This window comes from Selaginella moellendorffii, unplaced genomic scaffold, assembly GCF_000143415.4.
Source record: "Selaginella moellendorffii unplaced genomic scaffold, v1.0 SELMOscaffold_39, whole genome shotgun sequence".
Classification (NCBI taxonomy): domain Eukaryota; kingdom Viridiplantae; phylum Streptophyta; class Lycopodiopsida; order Selaginellales; family Selaginellaceae; genus Selaginella; species Selaginella moellendorffii.
In genome coordinates, this window is record NW_003314300.1 from 147991 (window position 1) to 167190 (window position 19200).

At 43.3% G+C, this 19200-nt stretch overlaps 4 protein-coding genes and 2 non-coding genes across 6 annotated transcripts; 3 read left to right on the forward strand and 3 right to left on the reverse strand.

Annotated features, from left to right (window-relative positions):
- The first annotated feature begins 13957 nt into the window (after positions 1–13957).
- On the forward strand, positions 13958–14927 carry LOC112349517. Its single transcript, XM_024684095.1, has 2 exons — positions 13958–14601; positions 14670–14927. Exons 1-2 carry the CDS (start codon positions 14198–14200, stop codon positions 14833–14835), a joined length of 570 nt encoding a protein of 189 aa, XP_024539863.1. The 5' UTR covers positions 13958–14197; the 3' UTR covers positions 14836–14927.
- Positions 14928–15027: 100 nt separating this feature from the next.
- LOC9659784 (ADP,ATP carrier protein) lies at positions 15028–16339 on the forward strand. Its single transcript, XM_002978818.1, has 3 exons — positions 15028–15441; positions 15590–15973; positions 16040–16339. The coding sequence occupies exons 1-3, from the start codon at positions 15028–15030 to the stop codon at positions 16337–16339; spliced, it is 1098 nt and encodes a 365-aa protein (XP_002978864.1).
- A 144-nt stretch (positions 16340–16483) lies between these two features.
- On the reverse strand, positions 16484–16557 carry TRNAV-CAC. Its single transcript has one exon. It is a non-coding gene; the product is annotated as a tRNA-Val (tRNA).
- Positions 16558–16606: 49 nt separating this feature from the next.
- Positions 16607–17288, reverse strand: LOC112349518. Its single transcript, XM_024684102.1, has one exon. It carries the CDS (start codon positions 17050–17052, stop codon positions 16762–16764), a length of 291 nt encoding a protein of 96 aa, XP_024539870.1. The 5' UTR covers positions 17053–17288; the 3' UTR covers positions 16607–16761.
- On the reverse strand, positions 16679–16752 carry TRNAV-CAC. The gene has a single exon. It is a non-coding gene; the product is annotated as a tRNA-Val (tRNA).
- A 189-nt stretch (positions 17289–17477) lies between the features above and the next one.
- LOC9659259 (dehydrogenase/reductase SDR family member FEY) lies at positions 17478–19196 on the forward strand. Its single transcript, XM_002978819.2, has 9 exons — positions 17478–17680; positions 17728–17851; positions 17909–18026; positions 18088–18224; positions 18283–18384; positions 18431–18523; positions 18579–18651; positions 18710–18982; positions 19036–19196. The coding sequence occupies exons 1-8, from the start codon at positions 17493–17495 to the stop codon at positions 18979–18981; spliced, it is 1107 nt and encodes a 368-aa protein (XP_002978865.1). The 5' UTR covers positions 17478–17492; the 3' UTR covers position 18982; positions 19036–19196.
- The last annotated feature ends 4 nt before the right edge of the window (positions 19197–19200 follow it).

Below are 19200 nucleotides of genomic sequence, written 5' to 3' on the forward strand. Positions count from 1 at the left end.
GGATATAGTATAGCAAGAAATTTGTGATTGCGGTTTTGGGGGGGAGGTAGTGTATATAGGGTGGGTGGCTTGGCAAAACAATTTGCAAACCTGCAAAATATATAAAAAAAAAACACATGTATGCTTAAATTTTTGTAATATACATGTTTAACTCATAAAATAATATTTTGAGCAGAACTTTTTTCTTACACATTAGCATGCATTAGTGCATACCATATATGCATTAAATATTGCCCAAGAAATGCTGGGTGGTTTAAAAAGAGGTTTTATATAAAACCTCTTTATAAACTGTTGATTGTAAAAACAAAAAGATCTTGAGAAAAGAGGCAACCCTAATGTGTGGTGTTTGGAACTTTAATTCTAAATCTATGTTGTGTTGTGCATTTTAATAAAGCCATATAATACTGTCCATGAGTGAAAACTATGTGGGGCAAATAAACTTCAACTTAGTCAAATGTCTATCTTTGGCATTTAAAGATTACCCAAATGGATTTGAAATTGCCTTTCGGATATTTGAATGGAATTTTTGTATTTGATGGCATTAGTGTGATATGTGGGATAAAAACTCTGGTCTCTTTAAATTGCCACATCATAATTTCACAATTTAAAACATTTTGTAGTGCATTTTTTAGGATGATACAGATGGAGACATATTCCTTAGCAAGATAAAAATAGCATCTTATATGAAAGAGTTTATGTGGTGGGAGACTGGAAGGTGTGATAGAATTTAGAAATTCTGTTGAAAAGGTTTTAGGATATTCAGTGTCAACAAAATCAACACTTTCATATATATATATATATATATATATATATATATCACCTTGTAATCTAGAGCAATAATGTTGTTGATTGGAAATGTGCCATTGTTAAGTGGGGTAAGTATGACTCAATTGGCTGTAATATAAGGGTTTGAAATATCAAGTATTGAAAGGTGGAAAAAATTGATAATAGATGAATAAATTAGTTGTGTATGAGGTAATAAAATGGAGTTAAAAAATAAATATGGTAAATTTTGAAAATTTTCACCATTTCCAACTTGGAGAAGTCAATCAGCCCATGATTTATCACTTTTAGCAAATTGCATATTTATTTTCAAAGATAGTTTTCTAAAGAATTACCATAATTTATTCATTCTTACAGAACTTGAAACAATTTATACCCTATATCCATATGGAATGACTATAAGTGTCTATCTAAAGTCACTGTTAGTAACAATAGTTATGCTACCAAAACATAATGGTGTATTATTTAAGTCTTGCAACACTCAATCAACATCAATGAGTGCATGAGTATGAATTATACTTATTTTATCCCATAATAATATATTCGCATTTTTTTATTCTTCTACCTACTTTACTATTAATAGTTATAGTAGAAATTGATGTTTCATTTATTGGAATAGGACATTTAAAAGTAATGTGTGAATTGTGCCTATTATAAAATAAAATACTTACAATTCCTATCTAAGCTATACATTTATTTCTTTTAGTTATAAAATATTTATAATAGTGTTTAGAAGAAATATTTTACTAGAACCACTAGGGCCATCAATAAAACTGTACTGATTATACTCATTTGGGTGATTAATTACATTAATGATATCATTAAAAATATTTAACTATTCTTCATTAGATAGAGGAATATTTTATTCAACATTTTTATATATTTGTGCTAAGTTGACAATATTTTCATCAATACTATTTTAGACGGTAAAGGTAGATGGTAGTTTGGATTATTTTTGCCATGCATTTTTCATTTTAATATTTAAATCATGTAAAGCATATTAGTAATGAAAAATAGATTTATTTGCATGAAATCCTTAGAGAGGAAGTTTTTATATTTATCCCATAACATGTAAAGATGTTTTAGAGTGTATAAGATACAAAGTAATACAAATAATTATCTTAATTGTGAGGGCATTCTAAAATAGCAAGGATTTTATAAACATTTTTTGCATTCAATATCACCAAATAAAAGCACATTGTATTACTTATTGAACTGTGTTATAATAACTATTGTTAACTGTTTTGAGGTTTGTAAAACTCTGAATTTAAACTTTTTGGGAGGTCACCCAAAATATTACTCAAACCCAAAACTCAAAATATCCCAAAATCCTTAACTGATTAAAAAGGGCTTGCATTTTTGTTTATGAGCATTTTTCCTTTATAGTTGAATTTCAATGGATCATCTTTCGAATTATTGTCTTTGGTTGCTTATAATCCACCATGCTTTCCTGTAAATTCAAGCCCTCGTGAATGGAAAGACATCCAACCAAGCTAAACTGGACCACTAAATATCAATCTCAACATATAGTGTGATTCTATTAACCAATCAATAGAGTTGAACTTAACACTCTTTTGATATCAAATGTAAACTCTTGAATTTAGACTTCCCAAAAGATCATTTATCCTAGTATTACTCAAACCCAAAGACACTTAACCCCAAGTCTTTTAGTATTTTTAACTAATTGAAAAAAGGGTGCATTATTATTCATGGGCACTTTCCCTCTATATTTGAACCTTTATAGATTATCTTCAAAGTCATTTTTGTGAGACATAAACCTCTAAGCCCCTGAAAGGGTGTCATGTGGTAGTGGCCAAAGTGGAGCTAACCAAGTGTAACACATTTTGATTAAAAGCTCCTAGTCGAGAGTGGGAGTGGAACTTCTAACAAAATGCTTAAAGAATAAGTACAAAGCGAGCAATAAGTGAGTTTTTAGAAAAGGGATACAAGAGGACCACCACATAACACATGGAAAAATCTAAGATGGAATTCAAGATTGAGTCTGAAATGGACCCAAGATGGACTTGAGATGGACTCTAGATGGAGTCCAAGATGGAGTTTGAGATAGACCTAAGATGGATTTGAGATGGACCCCAAATGGAGTTCGAGATGGAATCCGAGATGGACCCAAGATGGACTTGAGATGGACTCTAGATGGAGTCCAAGATGGACCCTAAATGGAATTCGAGATGGAGTCTGAGATGGACCCCAAATGGAGTCTAAGATGGACCCGAGATGGAGTTTGAGATGGAATTCGATATAGACTTGAAATGGAATCTGAGATGAACCCAAGATAGAGTCCGAGATAGACCCTAGATAGAGCTGAGATGGACCTTAGATGGAGTCCAAGATGGACCCGAGATGGAGTTCGAGATAAAGTCTGAGATGGACCCCAAATGGACCCCAAATGGACCCCAGATGAAGTCTAAGATGAACCCAAGATAAAGTTTGAGATGGAGTCTGAAATGGACCTAAAATGGAGTCTGAAATGGACCCAAGATGGAGTCCAAGAATCGTTCCCCAAGGGGTGGGCTGCAAAAGTATATTAAGGAAGGTGTAGGGGGAAGATTCTAATAAAGTTAATTTGGCCAGGAATGGCTAGTGTGACTAAGGAAAGTTATACCTACGTGTTGAGTGATGATATTACCACTAAGGAGTCCAAAGCTAGAGTGAATACGAACAAGCAAGTGGGGTAGCTTGGGAAGTGTTCAAGAGCTAGTTATAGCTCCCCTAGGAGATCGAATGGTCAATACTCTCAATTCAAGTTGCTTTCTTCTGAGAACATCTTTCCCACAACTTTAGTATGGCACATTCTGCCATCAATGAGATACCTACTGTTCTCATACTTGGATCTTATGATCCTCCCCATACCTCATGGGGCACCATACACCTCAATCCAAATGCTTTAACCAATCCCTTAGGATTATTTCTTGACTCTTATTTGAGTCATCCAGCTTTTTGGACTTTATCATCCGACGACCCGTGAGGTCCTACCTTTGAGGTGCTAGCTCACTGGAATACAACTTCTTGTATTTAAGTCCTACTCACAAGGACCATCTTTGCAAATGTTACTCCGACACTTGATTTGTTTGAGACAAAAAATCCCTAGACCCCAAAGTGGAGCCGGAAGGGTGCCACGTGGTAGTGGCCAAAGCGAAAGCCAAACGAGCATAACATGTTTGGACTAAAAGCTCCGACTTGAAAGGTCGAGAGCAGGAGTGGAACTCCCAACAAAGTGCTCGAGGAACAAGCACGAAGCGAGCAATAAGCGAGGCTCCAAAAAGGGACCCAAAAGGACCAACACATGACGCATGGAAGTGTCCGAGATGGAGTCCGAAATGGACCCGAGTTGGACTCCGAGATGGAGTCTGAGATGGACCAAGACGGAGTCCGAGATGGAGTCCAAGATGGAGTCCGAGGTGGAGTCCGAGGTGGAGTCCGAGGTGGAGTCCGAGATGGAGTCCGAGATGGACCGAGACGGAGTCCGAGATGGAGTCCGAGGTGGAGTCTGAGGTGGAGTCCGAGATGGAGTCTAAGAGGACCAAGACGGAGTCTGAGATGGAGTCCAAGGTGGAGTCCGAGATGGAGTCCAAAGTGGAGTTCGAGATGGAGTCCGAGATGGACCGAGACGGAGTCCGAGATGGAGTCCGAGATGGAGTCCGAGATGGACCGAGACGGAGTCTGAGATGGAGTCCAAGATGGACCCGAGAAGGAATTCGAGATGGAGTCCGAGAAGGACCCGAGATGGAGTCCGAGGTTGAGACCGAGACCGGGACTGAGACCGGGACCGGGACTGAGACCGAGACTGAGACCGAGACCAAGACCGGGACCGAGACCAAGACCGAGGCGGAGGCCGAGACCGAGCCCGAGACCGAGACCGAGGCGGAGGCCGAGACCGAGGCCGAGGCCGAGTCCGAGTCCGAGTCCGAGTTTGAGTCTGAGAGGGTGAAAGCCCAAAGCGTTCGTCTCCCAGACCCTGGGGGGTTTGATGAGCTCCAAAAGTATAGTAAGGGGGAGGATTGCAGTGGAGCCAGTTTGGCCAGGAAAGGCTAGTTTGGCCCATGAAGGCCAGACCCTGTGTTGGGTGATGAATTGACCACTAGGAAGTCCAAGACTAGAGTGAATACGGACCGACAAGCGGGGTAGCTTGGTGAAGTGTTCAAGAGCCGGCTCTAGTTCCCCCGGGAGATCGACTGGCCAATGCTCCTAGTCCAAGTGTGGGTGGCACTACCTACTTGGATACCAGGCATGGCTCAACGGAACCTCGCTCTAAGCCCATGGCTAGAGCACCCAAAGGCGGAAGGCAGAGAGAGTACCTAGGTGGCTTGCGTAAGGCCACGGTGCTCCGAAATGTTGTCCCAAAGTCCCAGACTGTGGAAAGGAAAAGGAGTAGTCCTTTGGTGTGGTGGCCCAGGATACGGTCACGTGGTGAGGAAGTCCCAGAGGACCATGGGACTTAGTGGTCAGGCCTATGGGCCTCGATCTAGTGGCAGTGTTGGCAAACTCAGCCAAGGGCAGAAAGGGATTTAGTGGGGACAGACAGAGGGATATTGGGGAAGGCTATTCCCCTTGTCGATGGGCATCCTAAGGATGCTAAGGAGTGGATCTGGGATGACCACTCACGGATGGTTGGCCCAGTCTTGGAGAGACAAAATTGTGTTGCAAGTGGTATTGGACTACCAGTGCGGCAAAGGTGATTGGGCATGGCCTTAGCATAACAGGCTGCTATGTCGGTGGTACCTTTGAGTGTCAGTCATGGGATTGGACACGTGGAGCACTTGGACCAGGTGCAAGGGTGGAGTGGCATGGATGCCATTCTTGGGGCTAGCAAGTCCCAAGTCCTGAATTGGACTTATGGAGGTTGTGAATGAGACTCCTCCAAGTGGTCAAAGGTGTGGTTAAGTGACTAAAGTAGAATGGAAAATTTAGTCGCTTATATTGTTCTCTTGGGGCAACATTTGGCCCCTTAGGACCACTTGTTCATATGATGAAAATACCAACTCATCCTCTGAGTACACCCCCAACTCCTTGGGTTGTTCCAGCATTTATTAGAGGTAGCCTTGGCTACCATTTCAAGAACTTGTGTCCGCTTCTGTATTTGACCTCCCATGGTCATCAATTCCGGTCTCAAAGTTATGAGCACCAGCCTCAACTCCTCTATTGTTTTGGAGTCTGCATCTTTCCCGTGATCCCAACTATAGTTGTTTACCACGACTATGTTAGCCCGTTTGCTGCATCAAATGCTCATCTGGATTACATCCTCACTCAATGAGGAAAGCCTTACATTGTTCCCAAGATCCCAAAGTCATTCCATCATTGGCCCTTTTGCCTAATAGTTCACACGTGAACTATAGTGGAGAGCCATGTCTTCCTGACTTGCTACTCCTCAAGGACAAGCCCACTCCTAGGACCTTCCGATGCCAACACTAGTGGTGATATACTTCAGCACTAATAAAAGTCGGACTAAGGAACAGCTCTAATACCAAGTTGTAAGCGACTAATTTTTCCATTCTACTGTAGTCACTTAACCACACCTTCGACCACTTGGAGGAGTCTCACTCACAACCTCCATAAGTCCTATTTCGGACTTGGGCTTGCTAGCCCCCGAGAATGGCATCCCCACCACTCAACCTTTGCACTTGGTCCAAGTGCTCCACGTGTCCGATCCCATGACCGACACCCCAAGGTACCACCGACATACTAGCCCGTTACGCTAAGGCCATGCCCATTCACCTTGGTAGCACCGATGGTCCAACACCACTTGCATTGCAATCTCGTCTCTCAAAAACTAAGCCATCTGTCCATGAGTGACCATCCTAGGTCCACTCCTTAGCATCCTTAAAATGCCCGCAGATATGGGGAATAGCCTTCCCCAATATCCCTTTAACAATCCCCACCAAGATCCTTTTCTGTCCATGGCCGTGTTCACCAACACTGCCACTGGATCAAGGTCCACAGGCCCGACCACTAAGTCCCACTATCCTCTGGGACTTCCTCACCACATGACCGTGTCAATAGTCACCACACCAGAGGATCACTGTACTTCCTTTCCATAGTCTGGGACTTTGGGATAGCATTTTGGAACACCACAGCCCTACACAGGCCTCCTAGGTATTCTCCCCACCTGCCGTCTTTGGGTGCTCTAGCCATGGGCTTAGAGTGAGGTTCCGTTGAGTCACGCCTGGTATCCAAGTAGGTAGTGCCACCCACACTTGGACTAGGAGCATCGGCCAGTCGATCTCCCGGGGGAACTATAGCCGGCTCTTGAACACTTCACCAAGCTACCCCGCTTGTCAGTCCCTATTCACTCTAGTCTTGGACTTCCCAGTGGTTAGTTCATCACCCAACACTGGGTCTAGCCTTTTTGAGCCAAACTGGCCTTTCCTGGCCAAACTGGCTCCACTGCAGTCCTCCCCCTACTATACTTTTGGAGCTCACCAAACCCCCTAGGGTCTAGGAGAAGAACGCTTTGGGCTTTCACCCTCTCAGACTCGAACTCAGACTCGGACTCGGACTCAGACTCAAACTCAAACTCAAACTCAGACTCAGACTCGGACTCGGGCTCGAGCTTGGTCTCAGCCTTGGCCTCAGTCTCAATCTCAGTCTCGGTCTCGGTCCCGGTCTCAGTCTCAGTCTCGGTCTTGGTCCCGGTCTCGGTCTCAGTCCCGGTCTCGGTCTCGGCCTCGAACTCCATCTCGGGTCCTTCTCGGACTCCATCTCGGACTCCGTCTTGGTCCATCTTGGACTCCGTCTCAGTCCATCTCGGACTCCATTTCGGGTCCATCTCGGACTCCATCTCGAACTCCATCTCGGACTCCACTTCGGGTCCATCTCGGACTCCATCTCGGACTCCACTTCGGGTCCATCTCGGACTCCATCTTGGACTCCATCTTGGACCCCATCTCGGACTCCGTCTCGAACTCCATCTCAAGTCCATCTCGGACTCTTCCACGTGTCATGTGTTGGTCCTTTTTGAGTCCCTTTTTGGAGCCTTGCTTATTGGTTGCCTCGTGCTTGCTCCTCGTGCTCGCTCCTCGAGCACTTTGTTGGGAGTTCCACTCCCGCTCTCGACCTTCCAAGTCGGAGCTTTTAGTCTAAATGTGTTATGCTCATTTGGCTTTCGCTTTGGCCACTACCACATGGCACCCTTTCCGGCTCCACTTTTAGGCCTAGGGATTTTGTGTCTCACATGTATGTGGTCTTGGATTATTGACGTGACAAAGGTGAATGAACTGTACTTAGCATAAGAGGTTGATATGGCAGTGGTACCTTTAGGTGTTAGTTATAAGATTGGACGTATAGAGTACTTGGACTAAGTGCTAAGGTTGAGTGGCATAAGTGCCATTCAAGGGGATAGCATGTCCATAAGGCAAGAATAAAACTTATAGAGGTCATAACTGAGACTTCTCTAAATAGTCAAAGGTGTGATTAAGTGGCTAAAGTATAATAGAAAAATTAATCTCTTACAATTCTCTTTGGTTACTTACAAAGTTGTTAAAAGATGTAACACCTTTTTTATGGAGTAAAATTATATGTAAGTGATATAATTTAACATTGGATGGTGACATAGAATACATTTGGGGAATAATATTTCTTGTATGTCAAATTTACCAATCATAAATATAAAGGTTAAATGTATAATATAAATGCACATAAAATATTTATATTCCCAACTGACAATTTTACTAGAACACTTTGACTTAATTCAAAATCTAGAACAACTTACCAAGACATAGAGGAGGAGCTTTACAGCTTGAAGGGTGGTGGCAAAGGTGGTGTCCTCCATACTTGATATAAAGGATAGGATGGTGTGTTGCTAGTTATTTTATAATATGTATATTGTCTAGCATTTAGGTCATTTAAATTTAATTCAATTATTTTATCAATATTATACCATTTTGAATAGCTTTTTGAAGTGCTGTTTGTTTAGAACCTTTTATAAAATAGACATTTTAAAAATTTGGGAGATGGATAGAAAGTCAGATTAAAGGGGTTGAATGACCATGCATTTTAAATTTAGAAAGTCTCTAGATCACATCTATAGTAGATACATAATATGTATTTTAAAAAGATGAAATTTCATCCTAATTTAAAATATTATCAGGTTGTTATGTTGCTGAATGAATTTAAATTATAACACAATCATAACCTTTATACAAATATTTAAATAAATATTTAATACTTTTTATAGTAGAATAAATTTTAATATTAATGTGAGAATTATATTTTTTACAAAGGTATTTATTATAAAGCACTACCATTGATTATTAATATGGAACCTATTTTTACAAATGTGTGGCCATTATCAAGTCTATAATAATCTAGATATCCATTAACATTAAAAGTAGTTTCATGATTAAATTTTTTTGGATAGCCTTTTGTGCAAGTGGCATTTTCCACGTAAAGACTATGTGGGTAAAGAGGTTTATATGGATTATGTATCATATGAAATATAATTGTTTTCAAATTTTCAAATTCATCTTGAGATCAGATAATTGTGTTGTTATGTATTGGTCGATAACATCATAAACTTTAATCATGTTTTCATGAGATAGAATCCCTAGAAAGTGATAATGTGGGAGGCCTCTCTTTTGAAATTCAATTGCATATATAAAAGCAATACACTTTCCAAATTTATATTTTTTTGTAATCTCATTTAAAAATTCTTTAAATTTGATATGATTTACTCTAAAAACCAATTCTAAACAATCCTTAGGGCCTTTATTTGTATGTATGTTTTTAAAAATTTCTAGCCATTTGGGATTCTATGTAGAAGTAATGAAAAAATCTAGCTTTGAAAAATGAGTATTGCATTTTGATAATTTTGTTGTATCGCTTTAAGGCTGCTCCTAAAACTTGAAGGTAAAATAACAATTATGTCTGCATTTATATTTTCAATAGCAACATAGTTTGCAATATAATCCATAAGACTAATATACATTTCAACTAGCAATTATTTCTTATGAGTGCAACAGTAATTCAAATTATTGCTTTCAACTTTTACACAAGCATCAGCTATATATTGTTGTGTGAGTTTGCCTGCATGTAAAATTTGATCAAAACCAAACAGTAATGTGTCTCTTATAGATAAATGGTATGCATAATATTGGAGGAATGTAATTCAATGTCGTGAATTAAAAATATTTTCATACCATCCTTTGTTACCAAAAGGAAATATTAATGGGTAAACTATTGGGTCACAATTATAATCAAGTTTGTCTCACAATTTAAATTGAAATTGTTTTGCTTTTTATATTTGTAACTTCTAGAGTTTCAAGCATATAAAGTTGTCCATAAGTTTGATATTGACCTTCAAAAGGATGTGCTAACACAATATGATGATATATTTTACTGAATTTTAAAACAATAAGGACCATGACCTTTTACAATATCAAGATTAGATGCAAAAGCAAGGCACTATTGTAGTGTCTAATATTTGTTCTAAAATTAGAGTTCTTAAAAGTAAAAGTAAATCAAATGGCAAAGGTGAAAATAACTTAGTTATTTTGGCAACACATTGAAGAGTTTTCATGTGGTATTCATTGGTGGGAATTATTGATTTAATGTTTCTTGATATATGTTCATAATGACATGCATGTAAAGTTCTAGATGCTTCTAAAGGTCCAACATAATCATTAACATGATTAATATTTTGGTGTATATAATCATTATCATAATTATTATAAACAGCTATAGTATGTGTATCATGATCAATCATGGTTTCAGAGGCATCTAAATCTCCATTACATTGGCTAGTATGTCATATGGCTCTCAAAAGATGGCAGAGGCGAGGCATTTTCAGTCAGTTTGATTATAGATTTAAAGCTTATATACAATTTTTATAATTGAGTTTGTATAGAAGTTTTTATAGAATAGAAATGATCTGAAAGGAAAATATTAGAGTGAAAAACTAATTACGTGGCTGAAAGAAAGTCTAGAATTTTGCAAAGCACACTCAAGAACAATGAAATAGCTCCAAGGTTGCCTTCACCAATCTCTACCCCATAATCCACAGCTTTAGAATTTTGAGCTCCAGCCCCAAGCGCTGCTGTGCTGAAAGAACATCATAGTGCCACCATCATCATAGTGATACCAGCATCAGGTTACCAAGCAATAAAGCCCTAGAGAAGGAAATGCTAAAAGTTTTTGAGCCTTTCAACTCTACCACAAATTCGCATGTATTAGTAGGAGGTAGCTATTGTAGCTTTTGTCAATGCTTTGGGAGGAGCATGTATTCTAGCTTGGAGTTGTGGTTGATAAACATGTAAGCCTTTTCAATTGGACCCTCTTCACCACCTCCTGAACATAGTCTCTGCATTTGACAGGCTTGTACAGCTGGGGGTGCTCCTTGTCTATGAGTTCCAGAGCAGGGGCGATGGCCGAATCAAACAGGCAGATGTAGTTGGAAGTGATGGACATCCTAGGATGCAATGCTTTCACTTTCCACAATGGATGACACTCCAATACCTCCTGTTGCTCATCAGCTGGTTGTTCATGGCAAACACAAGTTCAGAGATGGATAGAGCAGAATAGGAAGAACTTTACCTCAAGGAGATCACTGATGTTGATGGTGATTGCTCCTAGGATGGGCTTAACAACCAGTGAGGTGTTGTTCTGGAGAACTTGGAGACTAGGAATGCCATCCTAAAAGAGCAATGTGAGTCCTCCAAAGTTGAAATGGGGCTTGATGCCAAGTACCTTCTCAGGCTCCGGACAACTAGGATAGTAGTTCATTAGGATGGATTCATTGGGAACTCCAAAGCATTTCTCAAAGTAGTCTATAGGGAGACTAATGCCTTCAGATAGGAACCCTAAGATTTTCTTTATGAGTGTCAGGAAGCCATCAAAGAGACAGGACATTGCTTCTTTGGAAAGTTAGCAATCACAAGGTTTAGAGACGAAGAAGTGCAAGAATAGGGAAGTCATAATGGAGTCTCAAAAACAAAGAAATGGGAGAACTTGGAAGCTAGCTTACTTGTATTGCAATGGCTGCACAGGCTAGTTATCCAAGTTCTTCTTTGGAAACATGCACAGGAAAAAGTAGTGCCTCCACAGCTGGACAGCATTAGTGGTGTTGGAGATTTTACTTCCATAGTCATTGCTTTTGAAGCCATACTCCTTGGCAGTCCTTGAGCTTCTCCTCCTTCAACAGCTCAAAGAACTCCCTTGACGCCTTTGTTGTGCACACACCTTCAGGTCACTTGTATACCTTGCATCACCCACACTTGCTGCTATGGCACCAGTTAACTCTAGAATTTGAACATAGTGCAGCTGCTGGAGCAGTCCCTCATGAGCCCTACCTGTGGTGCTGCTCATGCACCCAGAGCAGCCATGGAACCCTAGAAGTGCATCATGTAACATGTCACCATGCCCTCTTCTCTTCCATGCATACCACCGGCCACCATAACATTGAGTTGATTTTCCCGCAAGCCATGGCTACCGACCCTGGCTTGGGCTTGGGGTGGCCTCAGGTTGCCTCACAGCTGCAGGGGTCTGGGCTTTCTATAGTCCAAGTTAATGCCACATATACAATTTTATACACTCAAAATTTTAACTCTATATTATTTTTTCTGGACACATCATGTGATGCTTTCTAGGGGGAAAGTTGAATTTTTTAGTGCATTTTGGACACTTCAAGTTAAATTTGCCATCGCTATGTGCTTGGGGTTGTTTCTTTGGTGAAACACTTTATGCAATAAACCATTATAATGCTAAAAATTTCAACACATGATTAAGAATGTGAGAAATTCACTTAAAAACAAATAATATGAAATAGCATTAGAACTACTTCAAGCCATGCAATCCAAAGGCTGTATGACAAATTTTCAAAGTTTTGTGACTACTCTCAAAGGCATGCTGAAATCTTGCTGCTAAAGAAGAAACCGAGGAAATAAATGGAGGTTTCATAAAACGAATGGCACTGGAACAAGGCATGGCTTTGCACTGCCAGGCAGCTCAAAGAAACAAAAGCAATAGTGGGGACTCAAAGCTTGCAACATCATTAGGCTTAGCAACTGGGATGGAGAGCTCATGCAGAGATTTGCCACTGACATATTACATAGAAGTTTACATGGCCCAATAACATATTGCTATGTGGAGGATGCAATATTGTGCAGTATGGCCTTGGTTCACACCACACCAGTTCATGAATAACACGCCATAAGTCACTTGCTACACTCTTCAAAGGAGGATAAATGTATCCAGCCACTTGCAGCTGTAGAGATTTCGGCTTGGAGACCTCTTTAGCCTAAAGGATCTGGAGAAATAGCAGTCTACGCAAGAAGAGTGCTACTCCCCTCCCTATGGCTCTTGCCCAGATTGCTAGTCCATCGCCCTGAAGCTGCAGGTCCAATCTCAGCATGAATCATGATCTTCTCTATTTCTCCCCCAGCTGGATCCGCAAGCAGCTAGAGGCCTAAGTTTCTATTACATCCAAGCTCCTAGTAAGAGGCAGTCCATTGTGCTACTTCCCTGACTGGTCCGGCATGTATAGCCTGTGTGTGGTGTTCCATTTAGGATGATCAGATCATTGTGCTCGATCGGTTGTCTCCCTGCGGTGATTATCCCCTCATTCTAGGCGAAGATTCTCTCCAGGTTTGGTCCTGTTGCTTGCCAAGTCGCAGTCTAGGCGTTCTTGAGAAAGCACACATCCATCACATAAAAGTTGCCGCCGTCGCTCAATTCGAATGTTTCCCAGCTCGGACGCCCAACTAAAAGTATAGGATTCGAACTCAGGACCACAAAGAGAAAGGCCTTGACTCTGCGATCTTCTAAAATAACCCTGGAGTTCCTAATGCCTCCACTTCCGAGATTTTTCGGCTCTCACTGTCGCCGATAGTCCTTGTTCCTGCTCGACTCAATGCTCGCGTTACACGTTTTCAAGGTGGCAGCGCTGCGAAACAAAGCGATGAGGTGCGCGTACCGAGAGAACCAGAAAGAGAAAATGAAAAACGTGAGAATGTACGCTAGTTTTACTTTTCCAGATGTTTTATAGGTTTTATAGGCTCATGCTTCTGTACGGCTTGCGACTACCATAGGTAAAAAAAAATTAAAGCTTGGAAATTCGTGCAGGAATAAAACGAATTCCAATGTAGCGGGACCATATGTCTGTGAGTGACTTGTGGGCCTGGCGCTTGATTGATATCAAGTGGAGAAGATACTCTAAAGGCCAGTCACCCTCTCTCAATAATTCAATAGCCCTTTTTTTTTCTCCATGCCTTTGCGTATAGCAGGATCTTCCTCTCCAGCTCTAGATTGATAGGTTCGCGAGAGAAGTTCACGTCCTAGCTGATAAGCTCAAATCGAGAAATCGAAAGAGGATACCTTTTGAGTCCCGAGGATGGGAGCTCAAATCTCTTGGTTTTAGATTCTATTCTCTTCCATTCCAGTTTGGGTTTTTTGGATCGATCGAGTGATGAAGAGAACCGTGAGCGTTTCTTCTCTAGGGGGAGCGAGCAGTGGATGTGAGAGCCCCAAAAGCGTTCTCGATTATAATCACCATTGCCGGCAGCACTATCACCAGAATCCCAGATCGATCGTCACAGAAGCAGTCCCCTGCTCCGCTCCAAGACCAGCTCCACGCGCAAATCCGAGCTCCAGGCCCGTGGGATTGGGATTTGTGGCTGCATTGGGGGAGAAACACGAGGACCTCTCCAGCGCTGTCCGCCTGACGCGATCGTCCATAGCTCGAGCAGCTCAGCAGCGTGCCAGGCCCCAGGACAAATCAGGATCTTCGAATTCGACCGCGCCGAGCTTCCTCCGGTTTTGCTGCCTGTGCAAGAGAGAAATAGTCTACGGCAGAGATATCTACATGTACAGGTAAATCTCCCATAGCTCAAACCTTGGAAAAAAAGACCATGAACACTCAAAGTCTTCCAAATTTTCAGGGGGATTCAAGCGTTTTGTAGCTTGGATTGCCGGGACCAGCAGATCACGAATGACGAGAAGCAAGAGCGCAAGAACAGCAAGCCCAAGTCTTCTTCGTCGGGAGTTTACAGTTACTACAAGAAACCAAATTTGAGAACCAAAGTGACAATGGTTGCGGCTGCTTGATCATCCAAAATCTTTTGGAAGAGAAATATACACGCATATATACAATAGAAGAATCAGATAATACAAATATCAAAAGAATACTTTCTAGGGCATACGTGTAAAAAAGTTCGTTTTACCGTTGAAAGTCTAGGGCGGGCTTTCTTTCTTGTTCTTGCGAAGCGCTCGCAAGAACGCTCTTCTCTCCACACTCAAATGGACAAGATCTCCGGGGCTTCTCTTCTTCTTGCTCGCTACAAGCAACAAATCCTCCAGGAAGATCATCGCCAGCAGCGGCATTTCCATCAAAATAGCCACCAGCAGCAGCAGCATGGAACTCGAATTCACGACAATCGGGCAATCTTTGTCCCTGGCGCGGCAGAGAAGCCGGGATTCGTCGTTGATTTCCTCATGGGCGGCGTCTCTGCAGCAGTGTCCAAGACCGCCGCGGCCCCCATCGAGCGCGTCAAGCTCCTCATCCAGAACCAGGACGAGATGATCCGGATGGGCCGCCTCTCGGAGCCTTACAAAGGGATCCTCGACTGCTTCGGCCGGACGATGCGCGACGAGGGAACCATGGCGCTCTGGCGAGGCAATCTCGCAAACGTCATTCGCTACTTCCCCACCCAGGTACAATCTTTCTTGGATCGTTTTCTTTCCCGTGTTCTTCCGGAGATCACGGGGGAAGTTTACTTTAACTTCTTTTGGGTTCTGTTCTTGGAAGATCACGAACTTGGGCGTGTCCTAACGTCTTCGTCTTCTTGCTTCTCACTTCCAGGCACTAAACTTCGCGTTCAAGGATCACTTCAAGAGGATGTTTAACTTCAAGGCCGACCGCGATGGCTACTGGGTGTGGTTCGCCGGGAACTTGGCCTCGGGCGGCCTCGCCGGTGCCTCGTCTCTCTTCTTCGTCTACTCCCTCGACTACGCGAGGACGCGCCTGGCAAACGACGCCAAGGCCGCCAAGAAAGGTGGCGGCGCCGGCGGCGGCCGCCAGTTCAATGGCCTCCTCGACGTCTACAGGAAAACTCTGGCCAGCGACGGCATCGCCGGGCTCTACCGCGGCTTCAACATCTCCTGCGTTGGCATCGTCGTCTACCGCGGCCTCTACTTTGGGATGTACGACTCGCTCAAGCCCGTGGTCCTGGTGGGAGATCTCAAGGTACGGTATTAGACAACTCTGTGATCTTTACGTACGGTATTTGTGCTCACACTTCCAACTCTCCAGGGGAACTTCGCGGCGAGCTTTATGCTGGGGTGGAGCATCACGATCGCGGCTGGATTGGCCTCGTACCCGATCGACACGGTGAGACGCCGGATGATGATGCGATCTGGCGAGGGTGCCAAGTACAAGAGCTCCATGCATGCGCTGCGGGAGATTCTGGCCAAGGAGGGGGTCAAGTCGCTGTTCAAGGGAGCCGGGGCCAACATCTTGAGAGCCGTGGCGGGCGCAGGAGTGCTCTCGGGCTATGACCAGCTGCAAATGATCTTCCTGGGCACGACGTATGGCTCGGGTGGCGGCGGCTAATAATCTCAAACAAAGATTATCTCAAATGAATAATAAAGGTCCGTTCTAACGTCAGTGAGACTAACGTGATAATGATCTAAAAGTTAACTTAATTATAATCAAATTAATACTTAGAGTTAATGGAAAAAGATTCCAACTTAAACCTGTCTGAGCCCGGGTTCGAACCGGGGACCTCTAGTGTGTGAGACTAGCGTGATGACCAACTACACCACCCAGACTTAATACTATTTAGCTTTTCTTTATCTAAATTGTTTGATAATAGTATGGTTCGAGCCACAAATATCTAAATCTAAAATTTGTTTGATAATAGTATAAATTACAGTATAAAGAATCAACTGGTGTCTGAGCCCGGGTTCGAGCCGGGGACCTCTAGTGTGTGAGACTAGCGTGATGACCAACTACACCACCCAGACTTAACGTGCTCACTGCCCTCTTCCTGCTCGGACTTGCGCTGGAATTGGCCTTCCCGTGCCACTCCCACCGCAGCTATTGCACCGCATTCTTCCAGATCCCCCACAACTCCGGCACCCATAATCCTTGTCCGACCATCGCGTGCACAAGCACTCTGTTCTTCCCGCCCCATTGCATCTCGGGCAGCGCGGAAATCCCCCCGCCATTGGCTTCTTTGCCTCCGCATCTAGCAGATTCTTCACCAACAGAGCCCCCGCTACCACTCCAACGCCCTGCGCCACGGCTGCTGCTATGGGCGACATACCTCTTTCTCGATTAGATCGATTGAATTGGAGAAATTTGGGCGATTGGACGCGAACGAGCGGACGATTGATCGATGGGTCGGTTGCGCGAGAGAGAAAGAGTGATGGGTTCGATTGAATTGCTCGCTTGCGTGCCCTTGCCGCGGAAGATTTGTAAAGAATTCCTTGGGCAGCCCCGGTTGACAGATAGTAGAAAATCTAGTAGAACGCGTGCGTATAGACGTGGGTGAGTTGGAACAGTGTTACGTATCCAACTCCTTCACAGCCACGAGTTTCCTGCGAAATATCTTGGCGGGTTCCCTGGTACGATTCCCGCCTAGGAAAGATTTTAAGAGATCTGGGGATCGATTCCCATTTGGAGCAATTTTTGAAAGATCTGAGACATTTGGGGATCGATTCCCAGCTGGAGCAATTTGGAATTAGGGTTTATCATCTCGCCCATGGAGAAAAATATTGGGCGCCTGAGCTGGGGGGACTGGATTTGGGGCTTGATTCATGTCTTTCTCGACACGATCACGCAGCGCGTGTGGAGCTGCCATCTTCAACCGCTGCCGGAGATGCCCGCCATGGCGGGAGTGACGTGCATTGTTACCGGCGCTACCAGCGGGATCGGGCTCAATACAGCAAGGTATGGGGTTTCTGATGGTTCTGGGAGTGATTGTGAGGACAATGTAGGGAGCTAGCAAAAGCTGGAGCTCATGTCGTGCTCGCTGTTCGTAACACCAAGGCTGCCAACGAGCTTATCAAGCTTTGGCAAAAGGATCAGTGTGCCAATGGAGTCCCGCTTCTGGACGTAGAAGTAAGTTATTTTCTTTCTTTCTTTTCACTATTGTCTGATCTTCGCATCAATCTACAGGCACTGGAGCTGAATCTTTCGTCTCTAAAGTCTGTTCGACAGTTTGCCAAGGATTGGGAGCTCCAAAATCGTCCACTACACATTCTCATCAACAATGCCGGGATTTTCCATATGGCAGGTACCTTGAAAGTTTTCAAGGTGAAGCACATCTTTCCAAAGTCATCTTTTGTCCTTCGTAGGATCTGAGAGAGTCTCGGAAGATCGTCTGGAAGAACACATGCAAGTGAACCATCTCGCTCCATCGCTGCTAACGATGCTGTTGCTGCCCTCTTTGCTGCGAAGCGGGCCTTCGCGAGTGATCAATGTCAGCTCTGCTGTTAGTGTTTGGCCGATGAAAATGTTGGAACCGAGTTTTTATGAGTCTCTTTTTCTAGATGCACCACCTTGGCTCCCTCGACTTTGAAGATCTCAACACCACGCCTGGAAAGAAGGGGTTCAACAGCACGGCAGCTTACTCGTCCAGCAAACTGGCACAGGTTCGTTTCGAGCATTCGTTTTCCTCTTTGATCTTTTTGTTTCTAGTTACATTTCAGCAATGTGCTTCAACGAACGCTGCCAGAGGAAGCGAATGTTGACATCATCTCAGTTCATCCTGGCGAAGTCATCACGAATGTGGTATGTAAGAACCCGCAAATAAACCTCGGTTTCAATACAAATCTTTGAATCTCAGGTCCGAACACTTCCGAAATGGCTGCAAGTAGCATACAAGTTTATACCGTTTTTTCTCTTCACTCCTTTGGAAGGTTTGCATAGTTTCCATGGCTTCTCTTCGTGTCTTACACTTGATACTATCTTACGCAGGCGCTCGCAGCGTGCTTTTCTGTGCGACTGATCCTCATGTGTTGGAATACGCTCGAGCTATCAGAGCTTCGAACTATCCGAGCGCTCCATACTTCTCGTCCGCCTGTACGCCAGTCAGTGTGGCCAAGCAAGCGATGGACCTGGATGCTGCGTTTAAGACTTGGAACAAAACTTTGGAGCTCGTAGGCCTTCCAGACTACTACTTCCAAAGGGTGGTCTCTGGAGTTCCTGGACAAGCCGAAACCATCGAAACTATAGACGAGGAAGATTAAGGTATGCTTCCATTTTGTTCTTACAGTGCCAAAAATTAAAAAATTTCATTCCAGGAGATCGAAAAGCAGAACTTTGGCTTCTAAAACATATGCTCGAAGCTAAAGAGTTTAGCTTCATGGCAAAAAGTGACCGTCAGATGTAGAAGATCCAACGGCTCACGTGACGTTTTAAGTAAAGTGGAATATCCACGTGGCGAGGTTTACGAGCGGGAAAATTTG